This window comes from Melanerpes formicivorus, unplaced genomic scaffold, assembly GCF_026170545.1.
Source record: "Melanerpes formicivorus ecotype bairdi unplaced genomic scaffold, bMelFor1.0.p_v2 SCAF_7, whole genome shotgun sequence".
Taxonomy (NCBI): domain Eukaryota; kingdom Metazoa; phylum Chordata; class Aves; order Piciformes; family Picidae; genus Melanerpes; species Melanerpes formicivorus.
The window spans coordinates 23384777-23411439 of NW_027142359.1; the positions used below are offsets into that span (position 1 = coordinate 23384777).

A 26663-nucleotide genomic window follows, 5' to 3' on the forward strand; every position below is an offset into this window, starting at 1 on the left:
GAATATACTTTATCCATGGTGTTCTAGTATAAGTTCTGATAAATCCATCAGATGCAAATTGCTTCTCCTTGTCTGTCTTTCTAATAAAACTTCTTTATAATGATTTAGAACAGATAACATCTGACACGCCTTCAAGACCATCTGTAAAATATCAGTGGTGCTATACCCGAACTGCTTAAGCAGGAGTTGTGCCTCTAGAGATAGGGCAGGGAGGAGGGGGTGCTTCAGCTTACTACCTGCCTGCAGTGTGGTTTCTGGGCAGCTCTGTGTTTTTCTTCTTCTTCTTAATATCTAGAGACTTGGAAGTAGAGTCAACAACGTTTCCTTACTTAGAAATGTTGATTTTCCTAGGACTACTACTAGGTTACGCAGGTCTGGGGGTTAGAGGGAAGGAAGCTGCGCTCCTGCTTTGTTCAGCTCTTTTGGTCAGCAAATACTTGTATTTAGTTTTTGCTATTTACCTTCCAGTACCTCTACAAAAATAATATTATTTCTTGTTTACTTTTGCCTTGGTTGTGTTTAAGCTGTACTTATATTTGAAGTTTCTTGGAAGTTCCTGTTCAATACAACCGTGTGATGCTAAGTCTCTTGAGACCCTGGTAATTTCAGGCCTCAGAACATGGAAGTTTACAAAAAAATCACTCCCCATTCCTCTTTGAGACTGTTTTAACAGCTGGAAGAGCTCTTGGATTTCTGTGCTGGACCTTCAGATGTCTGCAGCAGGTGGTGTGACTGGGCTCAGTGGGTGCAGGATCAGACCCCGAATCACTGATGTTCTTCGTGTTCCTCATTCATTCTTGAAGGTCTTGCATCTCTTGGGGCTTCCTTATTTTTCTGTCAATCTTAGCATTAAAGTAACATTTCTAATGCCAAACTGCTTCAGAATGAACATAAAATTTCTAGCAAAGATGCTAGCTCCAAAATATTTTTTTCAATTGAATTGCTTGAGACTCCATCAATTTCAAGCTGTCCCTTTTCCCAGTGTTACTGAGTAAGGGCCTCCATATCAATCTCTGCTTTGGGGGTTTATTTTGTTTTCACAGCTCCATGTTTTCAGGATGTCTTCAGTCTAGTTATTGTTTTGAACACCAAGTGGTTTTGGTCAGAGGGCAGGCATATAGAAGTTACTTTTCATGAATGCATTCTTGGGAAAAAAGTCATTGTGTGAATACCAGCCCCAGAAATTAAATACCCTTTACATACTGCTCCTTAAATACATAGCTGCCTGTGTTCATACTTGAATACAAGATGTCTGTTTACATGAGGCATATGGTTCACAGTTTGGGAAGTCACTCCAGAGTCGGTGACTCTGTAAATAATGTCTTGGCTTGTTTTTCAGAGTAGTCATTAATAAATACTTACAAACTGCCATACTGCTATCAGCATAATTTAGCTGAATCCTTTGGCTGTGCTGATGAACACACCTGAAGTTGGATTGGGTACTGACTAAGCTGGTGTGAACAAAACAAACATGGTTGCTTCTTCAGTGAAGTTCTGAAAACCCAGTGGTTCTCCCTAGCAGAAATACTCATGTCTGAGCTCTTAGTGCTTATGGTTAGGTCAGTTTGGTAATGCTGGCAAAGTATTTTTCCATGGGAAAGCGGACAACAACACAGTTTGACTTGTCTCAGTAAAACTTTCTTACTGCTAGTTCTGATTTTTGCAGCTGGCTTACTTAGGGTTAACATGCCCAAGATCCAAAACCACAATCATTTGCCTGTTCTTCAATTACAGTCATTTAAGATCATCAAAGACTTCATCTCTCTTGCTGTACATGAGCAGCATGATGGTTCCTTCTGACTTCCTTGGCCTCTAGATAGAGCCAAGTTTCTTTTCCTACACAGCACTGGACATTCTGTGGTGTGGGTGCAGGTACAACTTGTTCACTCTGATCTTCAATTGATGGTTTGACTCCCAATCTCCCTGCTCTCCTCAAGCATCTCTTTATTAACACATCCTGGAGGAAAACAGTATAGGAGTCTTTAGTCTTGGACTCAGCAGAACTTGTTTTTGTGGGTGGGTACAGTCAGCAGCATGAAGGATTCATCTCCAGCCCCTACAGCATTACAGTCTTGCACCAGTTTTGCCAGGAAAACATAATATTGGGATTGAGAGAGTGATCTGGGGCAGACACCCTTCTAAAAAAACCCAAAAAAGCAGCCTCATTGTGTTCTAGTTCAGGAAGAAAGTATTATGGAGAAGTTAAAGACTTGTTTTAAAAGTAGTTTAAAATTCAGCTCCTCAGCAAGTAGCTTTGTAGGCTTCTGACAGCTTTTTTTTCCCCTTAACCTGAAAATGTGTCTGTAATCATAAAATATTGTGTGAACTCAAAATAGTTCATAGGCACCAAGGAAATGTTGTAATGGGAGCTCTCTCAAGACACAGCTTGCTGTTTATGGAAAAGGTTTAGAAGCATTGATTGCGTTCATATAGGTGGTTAGATAGATCTTTATATTGCAGGGGAACTGTAAGCCAACTTTTAGCATCCTTCTCACTTGAGTGAATTTTGTCTTGAGAGGCCCGGGACTAGACCTACACATTTAAAAACACAGGTTTTGAAGTGTTTATAGAAAGAATTTGCTGCTCAGCTTCCACAGAGGTGAAGTGTGAATAGCCAGCCAAGAGGCCAGATGATTCTTCTAGAGTGGCTCAGTGGGCATGGAAGAGCTTTGTAAAGGCTAACCCTTTCAGGTTAAGTTTAAATTCTCATTTCAGTTGCTGACCTGTTTGTCTCCAATGCCCTGCCAAAACCAAATGTGGAAATAGCTTCCTGACATTATTTTGAATATCAGCTGCACAATGGAGCCTGCATTATTATATGCTAGAGAATCTCACGGTTTTTTTCCTTCCACCTTCATTTTGAGCCCTTCTGTCCCTATTTATCTTTACAGGCTGTCAGCAGGCACAGCTTTTGCTGCCTCTGGATTCCTCATTGCTCCAGCAATTGTTACCTAGGAATTTCTTGGCTCTGCCTTCCTCCTGAGTAACAACTAGGTTAACATCTCTGCTCCCAGCTGGATTTGGAAGGATAGTGGTGTTCACTCTGGAACTACTACCCTGGTAAAAGATAATACTGCGTCAGTGCTGTGGCATGTAGAGGTTGTCATCTTCAGCTGGATGAGGGCTGTTGAGAGGGAGTGCTAAATATCACTGACTGTGCTAAAATCACTTCATTAAGCAATATGAAAAGGATAAAATACTAGGTGATAACATGTGGGCTGGTACTTCATCAGCACAGTTTCACTTTCCACAACAGAATGAACCAGCTTCAAGAGAAACCTGAGTGCTCATCAGGTTGAGTTTTTTTTTTGGTGACAAGAAGGGCTTTCTGTATGCTTTGCCATGCTCCAGTAGGACTCTCCACATCTTCATGTCTGATGTAAACCTGCTATTGATTCACATTGCATGAGAATGATTCTGTTGTGCTGCTCATGGCTCATTCCTAGGATTGTGTCACGGTATTGCATGCTGGTTTTGCTTGTGTAGCTTAAGCCAAAAAGTTATCCCTGTCACAAAATAATTGTGAATCCTTGCGCAAAACACAAGTAGTTACTCGGCCTTGTCCATCTGGTTGCTCTTGAACTAGATTACAGCGTGGTTAAAAGGCTCTTACATTGTAATACCACTCCTCAGAGCAAAATGCCTGTCATTACAGATAGGCATTTGCAATTATTTCCTGTGGGAAACAGAGGTTTTTGCATACAGAGCTGACATTTTTAGATGTCTGGGAAACTTAGTTTCAAGCTAACTTGCTTGTTCTGTGCTGTGGCACTGAATAGAATTGGAGAGTTATTACTGCTTGGCATATTTCTGGGGCAAAAGGACTCAGATAACTTTTCTGATTTCCCATTGGGCAGGTGTAGAGGTGAGGGTGCATTAAAAAGAGTGTGGCCAGCAATTTGAGGAAGGTTCTGCTCCCTCTCTGTTCTGCCCCAGTGAGGCCATATATGAAGTACTATGTCCAGGTCAAGATTCCCCAGTTCAAGAGACAAGGAACTACTGGAGAGAGTCCAGTATGGAGATGATGAGGGCACTGAAGCACCTCTCTGGCAAAGAAAGGCTGAGAGACCTGGGGCTGTTTAGCCTGGAGAAGACTGAGAGGGAACCTTATTAATGTTTATGAAATCAAGGGCAGGTGTTAAGAGGATAGGACCAGACTTTTCAGTGATGCTCAGTGATAGGACATGGGGCAACAAGCACAAATTGGATCACAGGAGGTTTCACCTAAACGTGAGGAAAAGCTTATTTGCTGTGAAGGTGCTGGAGCCCTGGAGCAGTCTGCCCAGAGTGGTTGTGGAGTCTCCTCCTCCGGAAAGATTTCAAACCCACCATTGTGATCTTTGGCAACCTTCTCTGGGTGACTGGATGATCTCCAGAGGTCCCTTCCAACCCCCATCACGCTGGGATTCTCTGAGTAGTTTTGTCTGGAATATATGACATTGATCCAGGAGTGGGAGAAGTGGATGTTTATTGTCTCCTACGGATTATCTAGTGCTACAACCTTGACAAGTTATTTCATATGTCCCTGCCTGCTTTATGTAGGAAAAAAATTGCCCTCTCACAAGCCACTGAGCCCAGTTCTGAAGGGAGCATTTCATTTTTCAAGTGCACAAATATCCTGTCTTTATTTGCTCCTAAATTAAGTGTAAAACATTTTAATAGGAATGAGTTGGGTGTACAATGTCTGATGTATGTTACTGCGAAGACATCATATACTGACTGTAGCCATATCCATCAATCAGTCCGTCAAAACTCCATCCCTAGTGCAAGATCCATTTTTCCTCCTCTTCTAAGTGCCTCATGCAGAGCACATTAATACATGATGATTTATAACACTGGTGTGACTTTGTGCTTACAAAGCATCTGCATCAGAAGGCATCTGTGTTCTATTATTTGCATATATTATGAATTATAATATAGTAAAATTCCTGCAGTAAAACTTGGAGCGCTCAGGCTTCTCTCTCCTCTCACTTATCAAGAATGCTAATTTTTTTAATCCATGGGATGGCAAAGCTGCTTAGCTTCTGAAGTTTCAGACTCCAAACTGTAGGAGGGGGTGACATTTCTGACAGGTGCAGAAAAGAGCAGGAGCTCATTCACTGATGGTGATGCAAAGAATTACCCGTTGGGGAGGTACACAAGTTTTAAACCATTCTTTTATATAAGAGGTGCTAAAACATAAGGGCTTGGTTTAATTTTCAGCTTGGTGGGCTCGTCTGCTTTTGCAGCTGAGGGGTGAGGGAGATGCACCTCAACACTTTGAAGGAGTTTTTTGATGTTTTCACCTGCTATTATGTGTGGCTACCAGTGCTAATTTTGGAAAACAGTCTCTCAAAGCAGAGATTAGCTGCTTCTTACACCTGGATTGTTTATGAGGAAAGACTGAGGGAGCTGGGGTTGCTTATCCTGGAGAAGAGGAGACTCAGGGGGTGACCTTATCACTCTCTACAACTACCTGAAAGGAGGTTGTAGACAGGCGGATGATGGTCTCTTCTCCCAGGCAGCCAGTACCAGAACAAGAGGACACAGTCTCAGGCTGCGCCAGGGGAGGTTCAGGCTGGATGTTAGAAAGAAGTTCTACACAGAGAGAGTGATTGCCCATTGGAATGGGCTGCCTGGGGAGGTGGTGGAGTCACCATCATTGGAGGTGTTCAGGAGGAGACTTGCTGGGGTGCTTGGTGCCATGGGTTAGTTGTTTAGGTGGGTTGGATTGGTTGATGGATTGGATGTGATGATCTTGAAGGTCTCTTCCAACCTGGTTTGGTTTATTCTAAGTGTATTGATTGATTTAGTTAGTTACTTATATTACTCCTTCACTGATGTCTCCCACCTTTCTGTATTCTCATATTTTGCATACTTCCCCTCTGGTTGATAGAACAATTTGCATCTATCTGCATTGGTTCAACGAACCTTTTCCTGGTCTAGGTAGGTCTTGCAGCGTGAAAATAAGTTGGTCATGTTTTGAGTGTTCCTCTCAAGCTCATTTTGCAGCTTTGCTCACCAGCTGCCTCTCCTGGAAAATTTGGACAAGACTTTTGGCAAGCTCTAGAGCAAGAGCCCTGCTTTTTAGATGGAGAAAAGCAAATTTCAGACGCTGTTCACCATGCTTCCGATGCCTGTGGCAAGCTTTAGCAGCAGGGCAGCACTACATCCTTTCTGCAGCTGCGGAGCAAGCGTAGCTTCTGGTTTTCTTGTACAGCAAAAGCTTTAAAAAGTAAAATCAGTGCTACAGAGGAGTTTCAGGAAGTTTATTTTATTATTTTTTTTTACTTTTTTAAAGTGACTGTTTGAAAGTAGTTATTCAAAGGATGTAACAGGGAGGATGTTTCTGATAACCAGTTTTATTACAGTCTGTCAAAGCATACACATCAACCGGTGCCCAGTGACTGGGAGATGAGGCTGGATAAATTCGTTCATGGAATTGAGGAGCAAATTGCTGAGTGGAATCACTCAGTCTCTGCAGTGTGTTTACAGTTGGATGTCCTTTTGTTCTGGAAGATGATGTGTCTTTGTTCAACTAGAAGTGATGTGATGAATAGATGAGAGCCACTCAGGGATGTTCTAAAGGTGTTTCAAGCCAGGTCAGATGATTGTAATCATTTCTGGTTTTACTGGGATGGGTTTGGTGTTTCTAAATGCCAGTGGTTCTTCTACTACTATCTGCCACGTTACACTTCCCGGATGTCTTGTTGTAGGGGGGTGTGTGCCTGACTTACTTTCTTACAAGGATTTTCAGTCTGCAGAAGAGAAGGCTCCGAGGTGACCTAATTGTGGCCTTCCAGTATCTGAAGGGGGCCTACAGGAAGGCTGGGGAGGGACTTCTCAGGATCTCAGGTAGTGATAGGACTAGGGGAAATGGAATGAAGCTGGAGGTGGGGAGATTCAGGCTGGATGCGAGGAGGAGGTTCTTCACCATGAGAGTGGTGAAACCCTGGAATGGGTTGTCCAGGGAGGTGGTCAAGGCCCCGTCCCTGGAGGTGTTTAAGACCAGGCTGGATGAGGCTCTGGCCAGCCTGATGTAGTGTGGGGTGTGCCTGCCCATGGCAGGGGGGTTGGAACTAGATGATCCTTGTGGTCCCTTCCAACCCTGACTAATACTATGATACTAAATCATGCTTTTGTTCTGATGCATATCTTCTCCTTCTGACAGTCCCTTGCGGACAGGCTTGGTGCATGGTATTGTGACCTGTGAAACCACACATGGAGGAGATAAATAGTAGGGAAGTATTTATGTGGATTTTTCCCCCTCTGTGTGTTGTCCCAGGAATGTTAATGGACAAGAGAGGTCTGCATGTGAAAAACTTTCAAGCCCTTTCATTTCAGTTCCTAGTTAAATCCTCCTGACTGAAGGCTTTGCCGGTTCCACATCTGCATTTTACAAAGTTTTTTATGTCCTCATATTAAAATACTCCAATGAGCCAGTTTCATATTTGGTATTTAATATACTTCCCCTGTCATCATGAACATTATAAAACATTGAAAGGGATGAAGAAAGCTAAATTATGATACAAGATGACACAGCTAGGGAGGAAAACAGGCTCTGTATGCAATCTGTGCTCCTTGCAAGGCTGCAGAATTGGTAAGCAGTAGTGGGAAATCAATACTCTTAGCTTTGTTTTCTCTAGAACCTATTATTTATGGATCTGATCGTTAATATCACAAATTAAACCAGATTTTAATGGAAGGGCAGTCAGGCAGTTGTGGGCACATATTTGTTTCACTGAAAATTACAAGGAAGGCGGTAAAAATGTTTGTTCCCTATTGACCAATCAGATAGAAGAAAAGTACTACCTAAACCTTTCTCTCTTTGTTTGGAATTTGCTTGTTTGCTCCTTCTTTGTTTGCTTTAATTGCATTCTTACTGCAAGTAGATTTAGGTCATCAGTTTGCACAGTCTTAAAGAAGATTCTTCTTGTAGAAGTGGGTGCTTGGTGCCATGGGTTAGTTGTTTAGGTGGGTTGGATTGGTTGATGGGTTGGACGCGATGATCTTGAAGGTCTCTTCCAACCTGGTTTATTCTAACATAAATTCTAAGTTGGACAAAGTGTGACCCTCCCCCACACAGAGTCAAATTTGTTGGAGAAGCTCATCAAATAGGTGGGAAATACACTTGGTGTCTTTCTATCAGTGGATTTTTGTAGGGTGGGAAATGTTCATGTTGAAGGTGGAGACATAATACTTCCTCAGTGTGAACAGGAGGAATGAATGTCCAGCTAAGTCTTCCATGCTGCTGTGGCATCTCGCTCCTGTTTCACATTCCCTCATTAATTGTGAATTCCATAGAGCATCTGCCCTGCTTGGCAGGTGTTTTATGGAAATACCTGTCCTGCACAAATAATGCTTGCTACAGTTTGTCTTAGTAATTGGAATTTTGTTCCCTGCTGGGACTTGATAGCTCTCTTGGTTTTTTGTGTGTTTTGCCTTCATTTGTTGGTTGGTTTCTAATTATTCACTTTGCTGCCCTAATGGCTATTTGTTGGGGCCGTTTGGGCTTGGGTTGTAATCAGTGGTCAGCAAGTGTCCTGGTTTGTAATAGGGACTGGAAACTGTATACATTATTTAAAATAAAGGCAAGTTCAGAAGATGGTGAACAAAAGGCGGCTGTCTCTTTAAAGAGTGCAGTTTGATCAGAGCATCAGCTCCATCCCCTGAGGACAAAGGCAATTTTGATTTGTGGGGCCCAAGCGTCCCTCACTTACCGAGATTCGTCTCTGCTTGTGCATGTGTAAACCTGTAAAATGCTCTTTTGTGTAGAATAAATCACCTGCTGTAAATCCTGCACAATTAAATGTGACCCTCAGTAAAGTCACAATGACAAGTCTTCATTGCGAAGCTGTGCAGAGCAAGCCTGCTGTCTAGACGGAGCAGAATTATTTCCCATTTATCTTTTCTTTGTGTGGGTGTGAAATAAATAACCGACTGCTAGCGCTGGTGACTTCTCTGACCCCCCCGCAAGAATGCCGCTCTCTCCTCACCTTGCTCCTGTTTGCCCTGTTGCAGTCCAGGCTGAAGCCCAGCGGGGCAGTCGCTCTGCTTTGCGCCGAGGAAGAGGAGCAGAGGAGCAGTTCCCCCCTCTGTAATGCTGCTCTTGGCAGTCAGGAGCAGATTCCATTATTGCCGATCAATGCCGCCGCCATGCAGGAGGAGGGGAGAGGGAGGGGGGGAGCTTCCTATTCACAGATTGATCAACCTGCCATTGCATGAACAAATTCATTGTAAGAAAGGCTGGGATGCTGCTGTAATAGCTGGAGCAGGAAGGGGCTTGTCAACAGGGGAACGCAGGCTCTTCCGTAGTGGGGAGGGTGTTTAAATTGCCTATAAGCGTGCTGGGTTGTTTTGTTGTTTTTGGTTGCTTTTTTTCCTTTTAGCATAAAGCAGACTACCTGAGCCTACAAACAAAGCCAACACCACAAGGAATGATAGGGATATATTACACTTAACTGGTGAGCTGTTGTGCTGATTTACCTGAGCTTTTTCAGCACTGAGACCTATTTGTTCTTTTTACTTAAACTGATTCTGTCATAACCTGCGACCTCTTCTGGATTTGACAACCTCTGCTTCCCCTGCTCCCCCCTTTTTTGCCTTCTGTTTCTGCTTCGACTGAAACCTGACACAAAGGGACAGCAAGTATCCCACTTAACTGCTCCCACCCATGCCTGCTCTGTCAGTACAGGCTGTCAGCTGTAAGGCTGGGAGAACACAGCAGGATCACGCTCTCATGTTGTCAGTGTAGACAATAACTGGAGTACTGGAATCCCAAGACCATCAGCTCCTCCCCACCCTCCCTGCCCTGCTTCGTTCACTTCTTGTTTTCTGTATGGAAAAGTTTTCTGGCTGGAGAATGACTCTCCTTTCTCCTGGGGATGTGGCCGAATGGCTGGATAGCAGCACAGAAGATGAGAAAAGCCTTCTCTCCTTTCTTGGTACGGTAGGGGACTCACTGTATTTATGTCGTTAAACACTTTACTGGGACGCCTTTAATACTTTCGCTGGTGATTAATTTCTTCAGTCCTTCAGTTACCTGACCTTATTTCTTTTTAAGTGGTATGCAATTGGTAATGAAACTTGGTTACATTCTGTTTGAAACAGTTGCAAACACCTTGGGCAAAGGTCAAGTTTTAAGTGGGCATGTGCCCTGGAGAAAATGGTTTCTGGATTAAATAATACTGCTCTGTTTTTCTTCTCTGTGCCATTTGACCAGCTGATCACTGTCCTCAGCCTATTTCCATTCATTTCTGTCAGCCTGCCTACAACTTTACTTCTCAGCTGTGTGGTGGCAGTAAGATAAATCAGAGGAGGCTGCTGAAAGTTCTTTCTCTTAGGAGAATTGTGGAGATGCATTTGCAACAAACAATTCTGTCCAAGGTTCAGGTACTTCTCTCTAGCCCAGAAATTTATATTGAGGAGCACAATCAAACCATTCTGTGCTTTGTTTCTCAATACTTGCACATTAGTTTGCTGGCATTCAGGTAGAAAATTGAGACTATTATCTTATTTATAGTCCAGCATTAATACCACTAGGAGGCTGAAAATGTTTTAAGGAGAAGTCACACACAGGAGCTGATTATTGTTTTGTTTTTCCCTTTGAGCTGTTGCTATGTCACTGTTATTTGGTTTTGTCCTTTTAGTCCATGCTCTACAAATCATTCCATCTCTCTCCTTAATGGTTGCTGTTGTTGTCAGGATGCAGTCTGTTTCCTTTCTAGTTTGATAATTTGCAGGTGCTGAGATGCTCCTGAGGGCTGTTTGATATGTGTGTCCCTTTCCATGGACTAGTTAAAATAATGTTTGGGTTGATACCTCCTATAATATTTTCCTTCCCCCTGAGATACAGTAGTCACTATTATGGATGTTTGTTTGTCTGTCAGTCATTTTGTCTGTCAGTAGGTGACAGCCATCCAGAAGCTATTTCTCCACAGTTTCGTCATCCTCCATCCAGACCTGGGGTGCTCATGCTCTTTTCAGTAGCTAGTTTACTTTCCATGGTAGGCACTTCTCTTACTTAGCAGGTCCAGATCAGTACAGAACATGGGAGGAAAGGAAGAGACTCCCACAGAGTCTATTTGGATTTGCTAACATTTCATCACTGCATGCTGTGGCCTTCTTTTGGAATATCACACCACAAACACCAGGAAGTATTTATTCAGCCCCGAGTCTGAAGGGTGTTGCAAAGCTGAGCTATTTAAGGTAGCATTTCTTTGCTTCCAAGTGCATCCAAGAGATATCCGTTCCCAAATGGTGTCTTAATCCTGGGGCCTTATTTAAGGTCCAGTGACATCCCTCAGATGTCCACAGTACATTGGGATTTTTGTGTCTCCATAACAATAATTCTGATTGCTCAGGGGCAAAATCCTGCCATAGTGAGCAAGAGTTACTGAAGCTTGGAGCCGCCTTCTGGCCCATCAAGAGGAACTGGGAGGAGCTGTTGAGCTTTGCTGCGTCCAAGAGCCAGTCACTTGTGAAAATACCCCAATAACCACAGCAAAAGGATTGCTTCTTAGAGAATGCCTCCATTCACAGCCCTTTTGCAGAGAGTATAAAGATTGGGTTTGAAAGCCAGGGCTCAAGGCTGTTGTTTAATAATGAGGATAATAAATATTGATATCATACTAATGTGTGTCTAAGTCACAAGCCTCTAAACAAATTACATTGCGGGAACAAGTTACCATGCATCAGCTGATCTGCGTTAATTGTCTGTGTGCAATCTCTCTGCAGCAAACACAAGGTAATTTGAATTAGCAGGGGCAGTCCAAGATCATTAGGAACTAACGAGGGCATCAGCGTCTCCAGGTCATGTGCAGTAGCTCCTTGTGTCCGCTTTTGTGTTGGCAGAGTTGTCCAGGCAATTTGTGTCTCTGTGCAGAGAGTCAACCATTAAAGGAGGGTTTGCAGGCTGATCTGTGAGGAGGTTAAAAAGGGGCGACTCTTCCCAGTTTTGTGTGGCCACGCACATCATGCAGAGGATGTGTTAAACAGTTTATGGACATGCATCTGTTCCCTTTCTGACTCAGGTTTGAAGAGGTGGAAGATTTGTTCCCCCACCTCAAAGCTAGTGCATGACTCTAATAACAGCTGATCTTTTACTCACTAAATGCCACGTACAGTTTCCTCAGAATATTCTGCAAAAAGAAATGGTGAGAGACAGTACATGAAGACTAAAAATTATTATCTCCTGTGATATTCTTGCCCTTCCTGCCAGTTTTCTCTGTGTATTCATCTGCTTTGCATGTTAGGTCTCATCCTTCTGACTGCAATGTCCTGTAGGAATCAATGACATAAATGTCTTTTAAGTGACTTAAACTGTCATTGAGGTTGCTTGCTGTGCACCTTCTGAGCTGGGCACTGATTCAATTACCCCTATTTTTTTTGGTATGGCAGCACAGTGCAAGTGTCTAACACCACCAGAATTACCTGTCTGTAAATTAAAAATCTTTGATATTCACCTGGATCATCTTGCAAGACTTGTCTGATCAACCCAATCCTCAGTAAAGCACAGTATCTTCTTTTACAAACACTTCTAATGGACTGGGAGAGTTTTTGATCATAATTGGTATCTCGCAGGTGTTTGATGATGGGAGCTCTGTAACTAGTGAGCTTTGCAGACTTCCCTTTGTATTTCCTTTTCCTGGCTTTGTAGCATCTGTACACTTTAGTATGCTGTGGCTTGCTAGCATTCTCTCTGATGTGTCGTCTTGTGGCTTTTCTCCCCCCCTGTCTAGTTGTCTTGATAAATATGGAAAAGCTATCACTGCATGTTTCCATTTTCTCCTTTAACTTATACTTTGCAGAATTTGCATAATGTATTTAGTCAGAACACAAACTTGGACTTCAGGACTTAAAACATATCAGTGGATCGGAGTTTGCTTTCACCCTAAGCTTCTTACATAGGCATTTAATTAATTTTTTATGATAGTCTGTGAATTGGGCCCAAGTCTGAATTCTCCCCAAGTGAGCAAATGAGAGATAATCCTTACTCCAAGCAAAAAACATTAACATTTTAATTCATTTTTATATGAGGCTTCCAGTTTCATTAGGCAACATTAATCTGAAAGATGCTGTTAAGACATTTCTTCTTCTTGTTGTTGCTTTTTATCTGTGTCCTAATGCTTTCTAACTTTCTGCTTTTTATTCCTGCCTCTCTCCTTTTGTCACCTGGTGTGTATGTTCACCAGGGTAGCAGAAACCAGAAGTAAATACTGCCTGCACCCAATGAGATCTTTCTCATTAGTGCTGTCAGATGAACACTCTGAAAACAACCATAATGAGACAAAGAGAATCTCTTCTTGTCTTAGTGAATGCCATGTTACTGAATATATATGCTCTACTAATATAAACTGCCTGGGAGCATGCTGAATTCTTGTGCTTCAGGGTCAAACATCATCAACTAATGATGGACCCAACCATCAGGGTCAAACAAGCACCTTCATTATTTATGTGCTGTGGTAGGTGATCAGCAGCTCACAATGAAAACAGTAAACATGTAGCAGCATAGAAGGGCAATTATCTCTGCTTTGGTTTGGTTTTCTGCTGTATTAGCTCAGAGCTGTAGTGTACTGACTCTGTAAAGTAAGACAGGAGCCCTGTAGTTCCTGCTCTCCATGGTACAAATACTAAATCTCTGTCTCTCTAGTGAAGTCCTCGACTGGTGGTTACACCTGTGGGTAACATCTTCAAAAACTAACTGCCAACAGCAAACCCATAAGAACTCAGACTCCTCCAAGCCTAGGTTTGAGCCCATTGTTTCTTTAAGTGTGTTTGTAAAAGAAATACTGTCACAAAAAAAGTTTTGTGTTTCAGGTTTTTAGTCTGTATTTCTTTTGTAGTTAACCCATAGATTAACTGGCCTTTTGCCAGAGCAGAAAGCAGTGCTGAAAGAGGCCTTGGAAGTCCTTTAGTCCTTTCCAGTCAACTGCCACTTCCCCAGAAGGGTCTCTTCTGTCTGTCCCCTTCAAGAGAAACTCTTGTCTGTCCCATTCATACCAATGTTCAATAGCAAAGATGACTTTTTTCCCCCCTCCAAATTTCTTCCTCAACATATTCTTTTATTTTCACCCCCTAGGATTCAGTTATTTATCCCAGGATAATTACTTAACTTTATTTTTAAAACAAATAATTACCCAGCAGCCCATAAGGGGTATAGTACATGTCTTACTTTCTTAATACTTCCTGCCTGCTGTATAGGGTTTATCCCACTCTAATAGTGCCTTGTTTCAAGTTAAAACTGTAAATCCTTTAGGACAGATACGGTGCTTGTTCAGCACACAGTCCCCACCCATCCTGCATCCTGGTAAGAAGCCTCCAGGCATCACCATATTTGAAATGTATCATAATGTCTCCAGGCAGATGAACCTCCCCAGTCAGATGATAAGGGCACTGGGGTTGTTTAGTAAGGAAGAGATTGAGGGGACATCCCATTGTTCTCTAGGAGGTTGCAGTGAGGGGGGTGGGGGGGGGGTGGTGGTTGGTCTCTTCTCCTTCCCTAGTATCAGATGATAGAAGGAGAAGAAATGGCCTGAAATTGTGCAAGGGCAGGTGGAGGTTGGATATTGGGGAAAAATTTCTATCCTGAAAGGAATTGGAACAGGCTGCCCAAGGAGGTGCTGGAGTCACCAGCCCTGTGTGGGAAGAGAAGAAATGTGTGGGCATGGCTTAATGGCCATGGTGGTGTTAGGTCAATGTTTGGACTCGATGGTCTTGGAGGCCTTTTCCAACTGAAACAATTCTCTGACTCTGCTTTGTGATTTGGTAAATGTATAAATGCAAACATCCCTATAGTTTACATTCAAAACAATGACAGGTTTTGTTTCAGAAAAGGGATGTCATGTATGTCGTTTATTGATCCCTCCTTCAGACACGAGGGTAATTGCAGACTTGCTTCTTGGCTCAGCTAATGCTCTGACCGGCATCAATTACCATTTTCTCCTGGGGAGTGCCAGGGTAGCTCTGTCAAGGAGGGGGACAAATATTTGGGTGGAGTTTTGTTTTGTTCCAGCTGGGGACACGTTAATGGAAGCGCACCTGAGAGGCAGTCTTTGGGAACACTGGGTTCTGGGTCGGTAATTGCTCGTATTGAACTGCTTTGGTATTTTTCAAATGCCTGTAATTAAGCCAGACTTGCAAGGCAGAATGAATTGATTCTTTTTATGAATCATATTCTCTGTCCCTTCTAGTTGCATCATATCAGGATGTGTGCAGATAAAACAAAAGGAAGTCCCAATCCCTGAAATCTTATTATATCTTCCTTTTCTTTTCCTAACCAGTAGATAATAGACACCAGCAGTCTGCCCCCCTTCCTAGCAAAGACAGCACAAAGACATCAAGTAAAGCTGCTGGGAGAATGACTTTCAGGAGAGACAGAATTTATTTCTTGTACTGTCTCTCAGCAGAATACATCTTGGGAAAGAAATATTAATTAAATTGGGAGGAGCAGGATTATTTTATTTTCAGTGGATGATGAGTGTGGCCTTTCACAAACCCAAAGCTTTCTTGAACAGCAGAGCAAAGGACATTGTAGCAGTGCTATAAGCCATGTGCTGCTGTGGACTGCTAGAAGTCACCACTGGCAGACTTGTGACTTTGATTATTGATTGTGACTATTGATTGATTGTTATGAACTGCTGAATGTCGCAGTAGATAAAAGGATGGTGTGCAGAACAGGACCAGACCGAGGACAGTCTGATTTGTTGTTCACTGTGACAGAGACCAGTACCAATGTCTTAGGAGTGATGTCAGACCAGAGTTGCTCTTGCTAGTGTGCTTACCCCTTTTTCACATCTCTAAGTAGGTCTTTGGACTGATTACAGTTACCTCTTGTACTCCCTAAGCAGGAACTCAGATCTGGAGATCGTGCAGTGGTTTGGTTGCATTGCCCTTTGCAAAATCAGACACTCCTGTAATCTTAGTTTCTGTGCCCTTCTTTGCAAGTTCAGTAAGTGAATTCTTTTCACTCTAACCCCTGAGGATTTTTCTTTGTTCCTGATTGTTTCTCTTGCCCTTTTCCAATCCATTTCTAATTCAGAAAAATTGAGCTAGAGGAGCAAGCACTATCCTGCAAAGCTGAGAGATTCTTTCCTTCTCCCATCCTGACAAAAACCTCATCACAGTAGAATACAAACTCCCACAATAGCCATGTTTCAGATTTAAAGTGGCCAGAGCACCTGGCAGTAGAAAATTCATCTTGAGTCCAGGCTGGAGGTCATTGAGGAGAGACAGCTACCTTCAAAGGAGGTCAATCACCACCACTACTCCTAGTAGTAAGTGGAGCCTGTCTTACAGAAACCTGCCTTCTGGACAGCAAAACAAGCCTTGGTTTTGCAGAGGGTAGCGAGTGGTGCAACATGAAGATGCGAAGAGACCTATCTTCATGGTATCCTTGGGCAGTTCCCTCTTCAGAGGCACCTGCCATTGCTGAGTAATTGGCTCAGCTAATTTGTAAACTGGCTATTTCCATGCAGCATGTAAATAATTATTTGCATAAGTACTTATTTACATAACTACTGCTGCACATCACCTGTATATGAGGTGATAAATTAAAAGTTTCCCAGAGGGATGTTGACAGTGTTTGTTGGATTATTCTTTTAGGGTTAAGAAGGTGTGGTGGGTTGAAGCTACCCAGCCCCCCCAGCATAAAATTGCCAGACCAGCTCTGTCCACCTTTTTTTATTTCATTATTTTATTGTTTTCTTCCCAGAAACTCTGAGTGGAGGCAAAGGGTTTCAGATTGTTTATCCGTAGAAACAAGGTGATTTAGCTGTAGTCTTGATCCCCAGGAGTGAGCAATGCAGAAAGCAGTTGTAATTTAATACTAAGCTAGTGAGAGGTGCATTGATTTTTAGAGCAGGTGAAGATTATGCAAGAGTAGCCTCTAGCATTACTTGGGGAGCTCAGGGGAGGAGGGAACTGTCTCATTTTTTTGCCTGGTGGTGACAGTATAGATTTTTTCATTTTGTTTTACCCAACTCAGCAAAACCACTGCTCTATGGACATCAGGGCAGGTTGATTGCTGCTTTTGATTTCCAGGTATCATCTCACAGTAACTTTCCTACACCTGGGTCTTCTCTTTCCTGAGGACTGAGCATCTTGTTTTATTTCTGCTTGGTTTTGGGGAAGGAGAAGGGAGCGAAAGGTGTTTTTAGCTCATTGCAGGCACTTTGTGAATATTCCATTTTCCCTTCCCCATTTGGCACACTGCTGTGATGGTCTGAAGAACTGACAAAACTCATTCTAGCAGTGAAATGCCAGTGTTTTATTTGTAGAGAACTCTTAACCGCTCCTAGGTGGCTGTGGGGGGGCGGAAAGGGGAAGGCAGGGAGAGCTAGGCACGTTTTGTCGTAGCTCTTCCACTCCACTTGGGTTAAACTTCAACTTCTTCCTAAACTGCCCCTCCTGCAGAACCTACTGTTGAAAATAGTGGGGAAACTCGGGCTGCTGCTCTCATTTATGACTCAGCAAAGTTAACAGACTGTGTTAAATTACTGAAGCAGCTTTGATGTGATTTCCTGTGTGTGAGAAGTGGAGAAAGCCCAGCCTATTACGTTACGCATTACTATTTGATGTAAAAAGAAAAGGTGCTCGCTGTCGTCCCCGGCCCCGAGCGAGCGTACCGCGCCCGCTTGCTTTCATGACACTTAGAGTGCGAACAGCAGAAGCAGGCACTTCAATCCCACCTCATGCAGCTCTCTTTGGGAAAGCAGCACGTACAGGTGCTGCAGGAAATAAGTTTCCCTTTGCAGAGGCAGAGTGAGGAGGCTGGGGGGCATAAAAAGCTCATCTTCAGATGAAAACTAGCAACCCTCTGCAGAGGCTTCTGAGGCGGTGCGACTGACCGCTCCTCAAAACCCTTGGGCTAGCTCTGGCCCTGCTCCAAGCGCTTTGTTCTCTAAAGGTGCCCTGAAAGGGACTTACCCTCCAGCGCTGGAACGGGCGATGCCTCCTTAGCTGTAAGAGAAAATGCAGCATGCTGCTCACCAGCCGAAGGAGAGATCTCCCCCAAAGTGGTATTGCTCTGGAGCAGTTACTGCGAGCTTTGTCAGACCGTCATTTACTTGATGGGTGCGAGCAGGGCTCATCATGGTCAGCAGCAAGCAGCTGTGCCCTGCCCATTTTTCAGTGGTAGCCACATTGTGTGTTAGACTTTGTTTGCCCAGTTTAGGAGGCTGTTCTCCCTCTTGGCAGTCCTTTCCCCACTGATGGTTACCAGCAGACTGAGAGGCTGATGGTTAGCAGTCTGGGTTTTTAAAAGAGATAAATATCTACAGTGTGAGACAGTAGCGTTGCAGGGTCCAGGTTTCAAAGCCTCTCGCTCGGTATGCTCCATTTTGTCCTCCTTCGAGCGTCCATGGGAGATGCACGTTATAACTCTGGTGAAATCAAAAGCCGGTATGCAAAGACATCACAAGTAACGTTATCCCTGAAGAAGGCTTCTCTCATTTTTCCTCTGGTTATTTGGAGGCAAACACTGCTCTCGTGGCACCAGCTGGCTGTCTATCTCTGCAAACCTTTTTTTTTTTCCTTTGCTGCTGTGAATCAGGATATACAGAGAAATTTTCTGTAGCAGAGGGAAGCCGGCAGTTGGGCGTCTGTTAATAGCCTGAAAGTAACTAATGAGGATGTGCAGTCGGAGCGATTGATTGAATAGCTGCAGTCCTGTGTGCTTCTTGCTCGTTCGCTTGCTCTCTGCAAGCCCTGGAAAGGGAGGGGGAACCCAGAGACCCGGCGTTCTCTTAAGTGGAAGTAGCACGGATCCCCAGGGCCAGGCGGCCAGAAATGGAAGTTTAAGCTGCATCTGTCTCTTGAAAGGAAAACGGCAGGAGTCAAAATGTCACTGTCTGGAGTCACGGCTTACTCCTTTTCTTTAAGATTCAGAAGATAACAATGGACTTTCTGCTAGGAAGTGATTTCTTTCTCTCCCCGTGTCGGGGGATGTTTTGTGAAGCTGGATTCCTTTAAGTCTGGCAATTGAGCTGGAGATGGGCAGCAGTTGTGATAAAGGTATCCGTATGTTTGTGTGTGTCTTATCTAGCTGTACATAAAAATGCATCCAGGCACGGTATATGTTTGTGGAGAGGGTGTTAATACTCTGTATACTTTACTAAGCTATTACCCACGTTTAGTATGCTAGATAAAAGATCTAAGTGCATCCTTCATGAATATTTGTGCTCGTCAGATCAGCCTGCATAGATTTAAGATGCCAAAGTCGTATCTTAGTAAGGTCATATTGCCAGAATGAGGAGAAGTTGACCTATTTCTTTTTTATCTGCAGAGATATATCTGTCATATCACCCAGGCAGTTAGGAGTCTTCTGCTGGTTGCATGGTGTGAGCAAGTAGTGTAACCCTGTTAGACCAAACTTTGACCTCTGTCAAATGGGGTTCAGCTGTGACTAAAACCGAGCTTCCCTGCGTTGTGATTTTAGGTATCTGTTAATTATTGCATTGCTTATGTAAAAATGAAAAATAATTGAAGTCCTCTGAATAGTATCTCACAAAGAAGGGTAGAACACTGCATATGTTTGCATATTGAGCTTTACCAGCATTTTTTGTTTCAGTTGCCTACAGTCAACCCAGATCCACAGCCTCGAATCTGTCAGTGGAAACGCTGTTGTAATTTAGAGAGTAAATAAGATACAGAAGAACAGGAGAGTGTAACTCAGCAATTCACTACCGCACTCGAAACTTTGCTGAGGCGTCTCTCCTGTGGAGCAGAAAACCTGACTATTCCCCACCCCCCAGCACCCATTCACCTTCTTTTTCTTCTCTTCCTCAGAGGTCCCAGCAGAGAGATCTCCTCGCAGACGGAGCATCTCCGGGACCAGCACCTCTGAGAAAACCAACTCCATGGATGCTTCAAATACTTCTCCTTTCAAAGTGCCAGTAAGTGTGTCCTTCCTGCAAAGGAGGAATTTTTCTCATTGAATAGGAGGAGGAGATTAAAATATCACAGTGTGCAACTAAGCTCTGGGAGGCAAGGCAGGGTTGGGAGCTGGGGGGAGAGGAAGAAGAGTGTTTTGTTAACATTTACCAGTTGACCAAGAGGTATTGCTATCAACTGTCATGTATTATCAATGAGATTTCTGGTAGATCTGCAACTTGCTTTTCATTGCCTTGATGTATAGCTGCAGATAGTGAAACATCAGTGTTCATGTGGGCAGCGACCTATATAAATAGTTTTGAAGTCGCTGCCAGGGATTGCATTGCATATTCAGTTTTGACTAGGAAGAAAGTCCCTTTAGCTTGATGACAGTGTGTTATTTTTCCCTCATGCCAATGATGTACACAGAAAACTGAAGTGGCTTTACAGTTTATTTGGAAGCCAATAGGATTTTTGCAGGTGTGTTAATGGCTCTTTAGTCTTTGGGTTTTGTCGTGATCTTGGTTAGCTGCGAAGTCTGCATGAGGCATTTTCAGCTAGAGTCTGGATTTTCTTGCTTGTGTCAGTCTTTGCTCAGTGTATGCATGACCATAAAGGCCTTGCTATTATTAGACTGAGGGCAGAATCTTCAAGGTAAAATGAGGTGCTCAGTAGGTTTTTTTTTACCAGTGTTTGTTCATATTTGAAACTATCCAACTTGAGGATTGCAAATATTTTCATACCTCTCTCTACCTCCTTTTCTACCCCTCTTAAGTAATCTGCCTACTTTAAAACCTGAGTTAGAAACACAGAGAAGAATTACCCAGGGAACATTGTGGGGGTTATATATTCCTTATGGATGTGAGTGCCATTTCTGTACCTCAGTGTGTATGTTCTTGTTTTGCTTTCGGTAGCACTCATCCCTTTTAAGCACACTTCCTGCCTTACTTCAGATCCAAATATGTGAAACGTGGGTTTTGATTAAAATCTTCTATGTCATTCTAAAAGTAAGATAAAAAGCCAAGGATTTAATGAGAGCTATTTAAATTATAAAAGGATTAAGGTTGGTCAGAGTACATAGAATAGATGGTGTTTGAAGCAACCTGTAAACTCATAGTTTATTGGGATTGAAAAACGGACCAAGGAAGCGGTGAGTCCATGCTGGGTGTCTGTGCTTGGCTTCTCATAGAATAATATAGTTTGGAAGGGACCTCTGGAAGTCTCTGACCTATGCTCCTCTTCAAAGCTGGAGCAAGATTTACCAGGTTGCTCAGAGCATTCTCCAGTCAGGTGTTGAAAACCTCCAAGGATGCAGATTGCACAGCCTTCCTCCTGAAGTTTGACTATGCTCATTGTGAAGAATATTTCTGTTGTAAAGGCTTTCACGTCAGAAAGCCTCTACAAAGCTTGAACTTGTAATGTCGAGTGAAAGACCATGAATGACATTTTTCCTTCAGTTCAAAAAATACCTGAAGTAGCAGTTAAAGCAGAGTATATTGCTTAGCCTTGAGACGAGGAAACTCTGGGGGAAATCTTAACAATGTGAATAAATACCTGATAGAAGGTAATAAAGATGATGGAGCCAGGCTCTTTGGACAAGAGAAGAGGCAGTGAGCACAAATTGAAATGTAAGAAATCCATTCAAACATAAAAGCTTTTTTTTTACCTCTCTAAGGGTGATCAGACACTGGAACAGGTTGCCTGGAGAGATTGTGGAATCTCCATCTTCAGAGATATGTTTAAAAGCAGACTGGACACACAGCCCTAAGTATCTTGCTCTAGTTTACCCAACTTTGAGCAGGGGGATTAGACTAGACAGTCTCCACAAATGCTTTCCCACTTCAGCTATTCTATGATTCTATGATCCATCCTCTATCACTTCAATGTCTTGAAGACATTGCATGTGAAGTTGTCACAAGAATATTCTGCTATGTCAAGTTCTGAAATTTCTGTGCTGAACCGATGTTCCACACAGTTCCAGGAAGAGTTCTGTACTCTTGAGAGCCTTCAGAAGTCTTGTTCTCAACTTCAATTATCAGAAATGCTCTGCCGTCTTCCACTTCATCTATAAGTAATTGCCCTAGCCTTCAGATGTGTACATGCATTGGCTTAGTCTTTGTCTGACAACTGCAAGCTATGTATCAGAAGTGTTTGATTACTATCTGTATTGTTTGTTTTATATGGCTCCTCTTTTCTTTCTTCCTCATTGTTGCAGGTTTTTTGATGTTGATCTTATCTTTGAGGTAATGTTTTACTGTTTCTCTAATTCTTCTCTAATAGCTCTTTAACACTTCTTAGCCTTCTGCCTTGCAGAATGTTTCTCCTTTTTCCTGGCAGCGTGTTAAGGCTCTTAGGACTCTGGCAAATAGGCTCAGGAAGCAGTACATGGGTGTCCTTCTTGGGCATAAACCAGCAAAAACCCAGAAGCTATTTGTGCCACGTGTAGTTGGTATTATGCTTCTTTGTCCATCTGGCCACCTGCATACCCAGGAGCATAATGCTCCCTCCTGTCTTTCTTATAGGTACAAGGCTTCTGGCTCTGTAGGTTTTGCCCTGAAAAGCCCATTTATCTGCTGTGACTCCTGAGCAGGTTGCAGTGCAGGTGGGGGCTGAGATCAGCCTGTTTTAAAACATGCCAACTCCTGATCTGTTTAAAAGAGCAAGCTGCAATTAGAAGTCGAGATTGCTGAAGAATACAGATGAGCTCACTCTAAGCCTCCTGAAATAAAATACCCTGTTAACTTTGTGGATTGGCACATGTCTAATAGGTGGGTGATAAGCTGGGGAGGAATCGTCTTTCTTCCTTTGATTTATATTAAGAACTTCTCGGCTCTCAGAAGTAGGTGAGATGACTTGGGTGCCTCATGGAAGTCTCAGATCAGTGGTCTGAAAAGAGCTTCAAGTGAAGGATGTAAAAGGTGTCTATAATGGCTTTAAACTTGTGTGTGTGTGTGAGGTCATCTTTATTTGACAGGGACTTGCTGTACATGTGAAGGAGGTGAGTAATAAGAGAACTTCTTGGTTTCCCGAGCGGTGACACCTGCAGCGCAGGTTGGAGGGCTGTAAGCAGCTGTGGTGTAGTGCTGCCTCAGTTCTTCTTCCCATGACTCTGTGCCATACCTCTTTTCTTCAGCACTCGGATTGCCAACAGAAAGCAGCTTAAGGCAGGGGACAGCTTAACCTTCATCCATACTGATGGCAAATTATGCTGAGACTTTCATAATAAGTTGCTTTTACAGCTTTTTAAGTTGGACTCTCAAAAGCTATTTAAAAGCTGTCTTCTCAATAGGACAGTGGCTTCCAGCATATTCTGTGCAGGGTTTTTTTCCCCTTCAAACACCAGGCAGTGGTACTTGCTCAGAGCAAGGCATCTGGTTGTTTTTTTTTAATACTGCTAATTGGCATTTGTTTAGCATCTGGAATGTTGATTCATAACAGCCTTTAAGCAAGCATTTCCTTGGTGAGACATTTTTTAATCAGTCTCTTTAGTGGCAGTGGTCACTGATGGATTTGTTTTAAAGGGCTGACATGTGAAGCTCAGGAAATTTGCATCCCTGCCTCCTGCTGGAGGAAAAGAAGTGTGTTTAAATTTATTGGTGTGTCTGAAGTACAATTTCATAGTATCACAGTATCAGTCAGGGTTGGAAGGGACCACAAGGATCATCTAGTTCCAACCCCCCTGCCATGGGCAGGGACACCCCACACTAGATCAGGCTGGACAGAGCCTCATCCAGCCTGGTCTTAAACACCTCCAGGGACGGGGCCTCGACCACCTCCCTGGACAACCCATTCCAGGGCTTCACCACTCTCATGGTGAAGAACCTCCTCCTCACATCCAGCCTGAATCTCCCCACCTCCAGCTTCATTCCATTCCCCCTAGTCCTATCACTACCTGAGATCCTGAGAAGTCCCTCCCCAGCCTTCCTGTAGGCCCCCTTCAGATACTGGAAGGCCACAATTAGGTCACCTCGGAGCCTTCTCTTCTGCAGACTGAACAGCCCCAACTCCTTCAGTCTGTCCTCATAGGAGAGGTGCTCCAGCCTTCTGCTCATCCTCGTGGCCCTTCTCTGGACACCTTCCAGCACGTCCATATCCCTCTTGTAATAGGGGCTCCAGAACTGGACGCAGTACTCCAGGTGGGGTCTCACCAGAGCTGAGTAGAGGGGGAGGATCACCTCCCTTGACCTGCTGGCCCCACTTGTCCTGATGCAGCCCAGGATCTGATTGGCTTTCCAGGCTGCAAGTGCACATTGATAGCTCATGTTGAGCTTCTTGTCCACCAGTCTCTCTCCTCAGGGCTGCTTTCCAGCCAGTCACTGCCCAGCCCGTATTTGTGCCTGGGATTGCCTCAACCCAGATGCAGGACCCTGCACTTGGTCTTGTTGAACCTCATGAGGTTGGCTTGCGCCCACCTCTCCAGCCTGTCAGGGTCCCTCTGGTACAATTTCAGTACTTACGAACCAACTCTCTCTTAAGACTAACCCCTACGCAGACCAGCATGTGCAACGTACTTCTTCTGGTTTCCTCCTTCCAGGGGGAATTCCAGAGGATTCTGCTTATGCTGACAGCCTACAGAGATAAGAGCTCTTGGTACTTGCCCTTTCTTTTGCATCCCCATTTCCCCAAATATTCTTGTCTGCAGGTAAAACTTTGGTCTCCATCTAGGTTCAGTTGTTTTAATTGCTGTTCAACAATTTTCAAGCGGGTCTGGGAGGGATATGGTGAGAGGATGGAAGGGCAGGAAAGGTAGGAAAATGGAGATGAAGAAGTGTGTGTGTGTGTGTCTTCTCACAGACAGATGTGTGCTGCTTATAGCCATACATGTATAGGAGAAACCATGTTTTTAATAATGAATACTATTTGACTGAACAAAAAGGAAGGCAGACGGAACTGGCTGGAAGTAGGCACCATGACGCATAGGTGGGCGAGAAACCAGCTTTTCCCTTCCCACACACGCTATGTCTGGCAGAGATTCTTGGGCTCAGCGCATCCCGTTCCCTACTGTTGCACCGTGCGGCAGCCTACCATGTTCAGTCATTGCTCTGCTGTTGGAATTGAGGGGCCAGGATAAATAGGAGATTATCAAAGTCTTCAAACATCCTGCAGTGGCTGGCTAAAGAGGAATTGCTAAACCCCTCTTCAGACTCGCGTCGCGCTCTCCAGCTTTTGCTTCTTTGGCGTAGGGTTGTTAGGGAGTTGTTATTACAAATAATACATGATTCATCTGTGACTGCTGGCTATTAGGGGGGGAAAAAAGATGAGAAAGAGGCAAAGAAACAAGTGCAAATGAGACAGGGAAGCCAGAACACAATCTTTGGAGTAAATAAGATGATTTTTATAGGAACCCTGTGTGCGTTTGATGGGAAGACTGCTACTTACAGATTGCCTTGGTTTGTTTCGAGTCAAGAGTATAATTGGATCCATAGAAATACTGCCTGCCTCTTTGCTCTTTAAGAGTACTGCTAAATGGAACAGAAGACAATGCAGCCAGCCTAAGTGAAGGTCAAAGCTTGATGAGTTCTCGTGGCTGCCCAGCCTCATCTTTTATGCAGTCAGCAAAATTGTTGCTCCTCCAGAGCGCTGCTCTGCTGCTGTTGTGCTGCCAGGTTAGGACAGGACTGATCTCTTCTGGCTGTGTGACCTGGTGGCATACAAGTACACATTTTTAATTCTGCTTCAGTGTTAGTGCAGCGAAGGAATCACTGATCTATGGTGGTGCAAGGCATTGTGGCACCCTCCATGAAAAACTGGCTGTGCTCAGATCTGTCCTCCCTCTTATAAGATGAACGTTTTTACTTCCACTTCCCACTCCTACCATGGCACATTTGTTTGAATCTGCTTTGTTTATTGTTTGCCTGTGATGTGATGGCTTGGGTATGCTGGCTGTTACTCCACAGATTTGGTGTCAGGAGGCATAAATGAGTAACTGGCTATCTTCAGGATGCTCACCAAGCTCTCATCACTATCTTCCTTCTGGGCTAATACCATTTGTAGGCTCTGTCACCTTCACAGTATCTTTCTGACAAAAGGGATTGGTTCATTGCATCAAACTTCAGCCTTGAGTTAGGTGATGGATATGTCCACTCTGTGACCTGAACAGCAGGAACATTTTTTTTGCTCATGTTTGGTGTAAACTTGACTTTGATTCCCCTGCAATTAGTGTAGGGGAACTATGAATGGTTATAGCTATAAACACTTCCAGCTTTAAACATTTCCAGTCACCCTTGGTTTAACAGTGTTTAAATGTGTGTCGACTCATTCTGTCCTTCACCTCCCAAATCATGGCTTAGTCAACTTCTGCAGACTTTAATTAATGCCTCCTCTGTAAATCAGTCCTCCTGGCCCTTTTATCACTCTCCTTGCTCTTCTGTTTTTAATTCCCTTCAATTGATTCTCCAAGTTCTGGTACTAAAGTTCACAGGAATGTGTGTTATCAGTTTCTAATTGCTCACCACCCTTTGTGTTATTTCTCTGTCCTCCCTTGGCCCTTGCTTCACCTCCTAATTTAATATAGCTGAGTGTAATTAATGTGCTGTTTAACTTTTCTTCCAGGTCATTAACAAAGATGTTAAACAGAAGCAGTCATGCCACTATCCCCACCACATCCCATTGGACTCTTTCTTCTACCTTGATACCTTATCACTTGTCATAATTACTCTTTTTAGATACAACTGCAGTCGGTTCTCAGGTTTGTGTTAGTGGCTTTGACAAAGCTCATTACCATTAATTGGTCTAATTAGTATGTACCTTGTGTTATCAAAAGGTACAGGCCTGAAGTGCTGGGCTGCTTACTGGCTGTGTGCCAGGGGAGTAAA

General features: G+C 43.6%; 1 protein-coding gene across 10 annotated transcripts in view; it reads left to right on the forward strand.

Moving 5' to 3' along the window:
- The window catches only part of RASAL2 (RAS protein activator like 2), a 211433-nt gene that overhangs the window by 132832 nt on the left and 51938 nt on the right, over positions 1-26663 (forward strand). For all 10 annotated transcript variants that reach the window (XM_068141394.1, XM_068141396.1, XM_068141395.1 and 7 more), the window contains one exon: positions 19765-19871. In XM_068141394.1, the coding sequence (XP_067997495.1) occupies positions 19765-19871 (107 nt within the window). The remainder of the gene's footprint in view (positions 1-19764; positions 19872-26663) is intronic.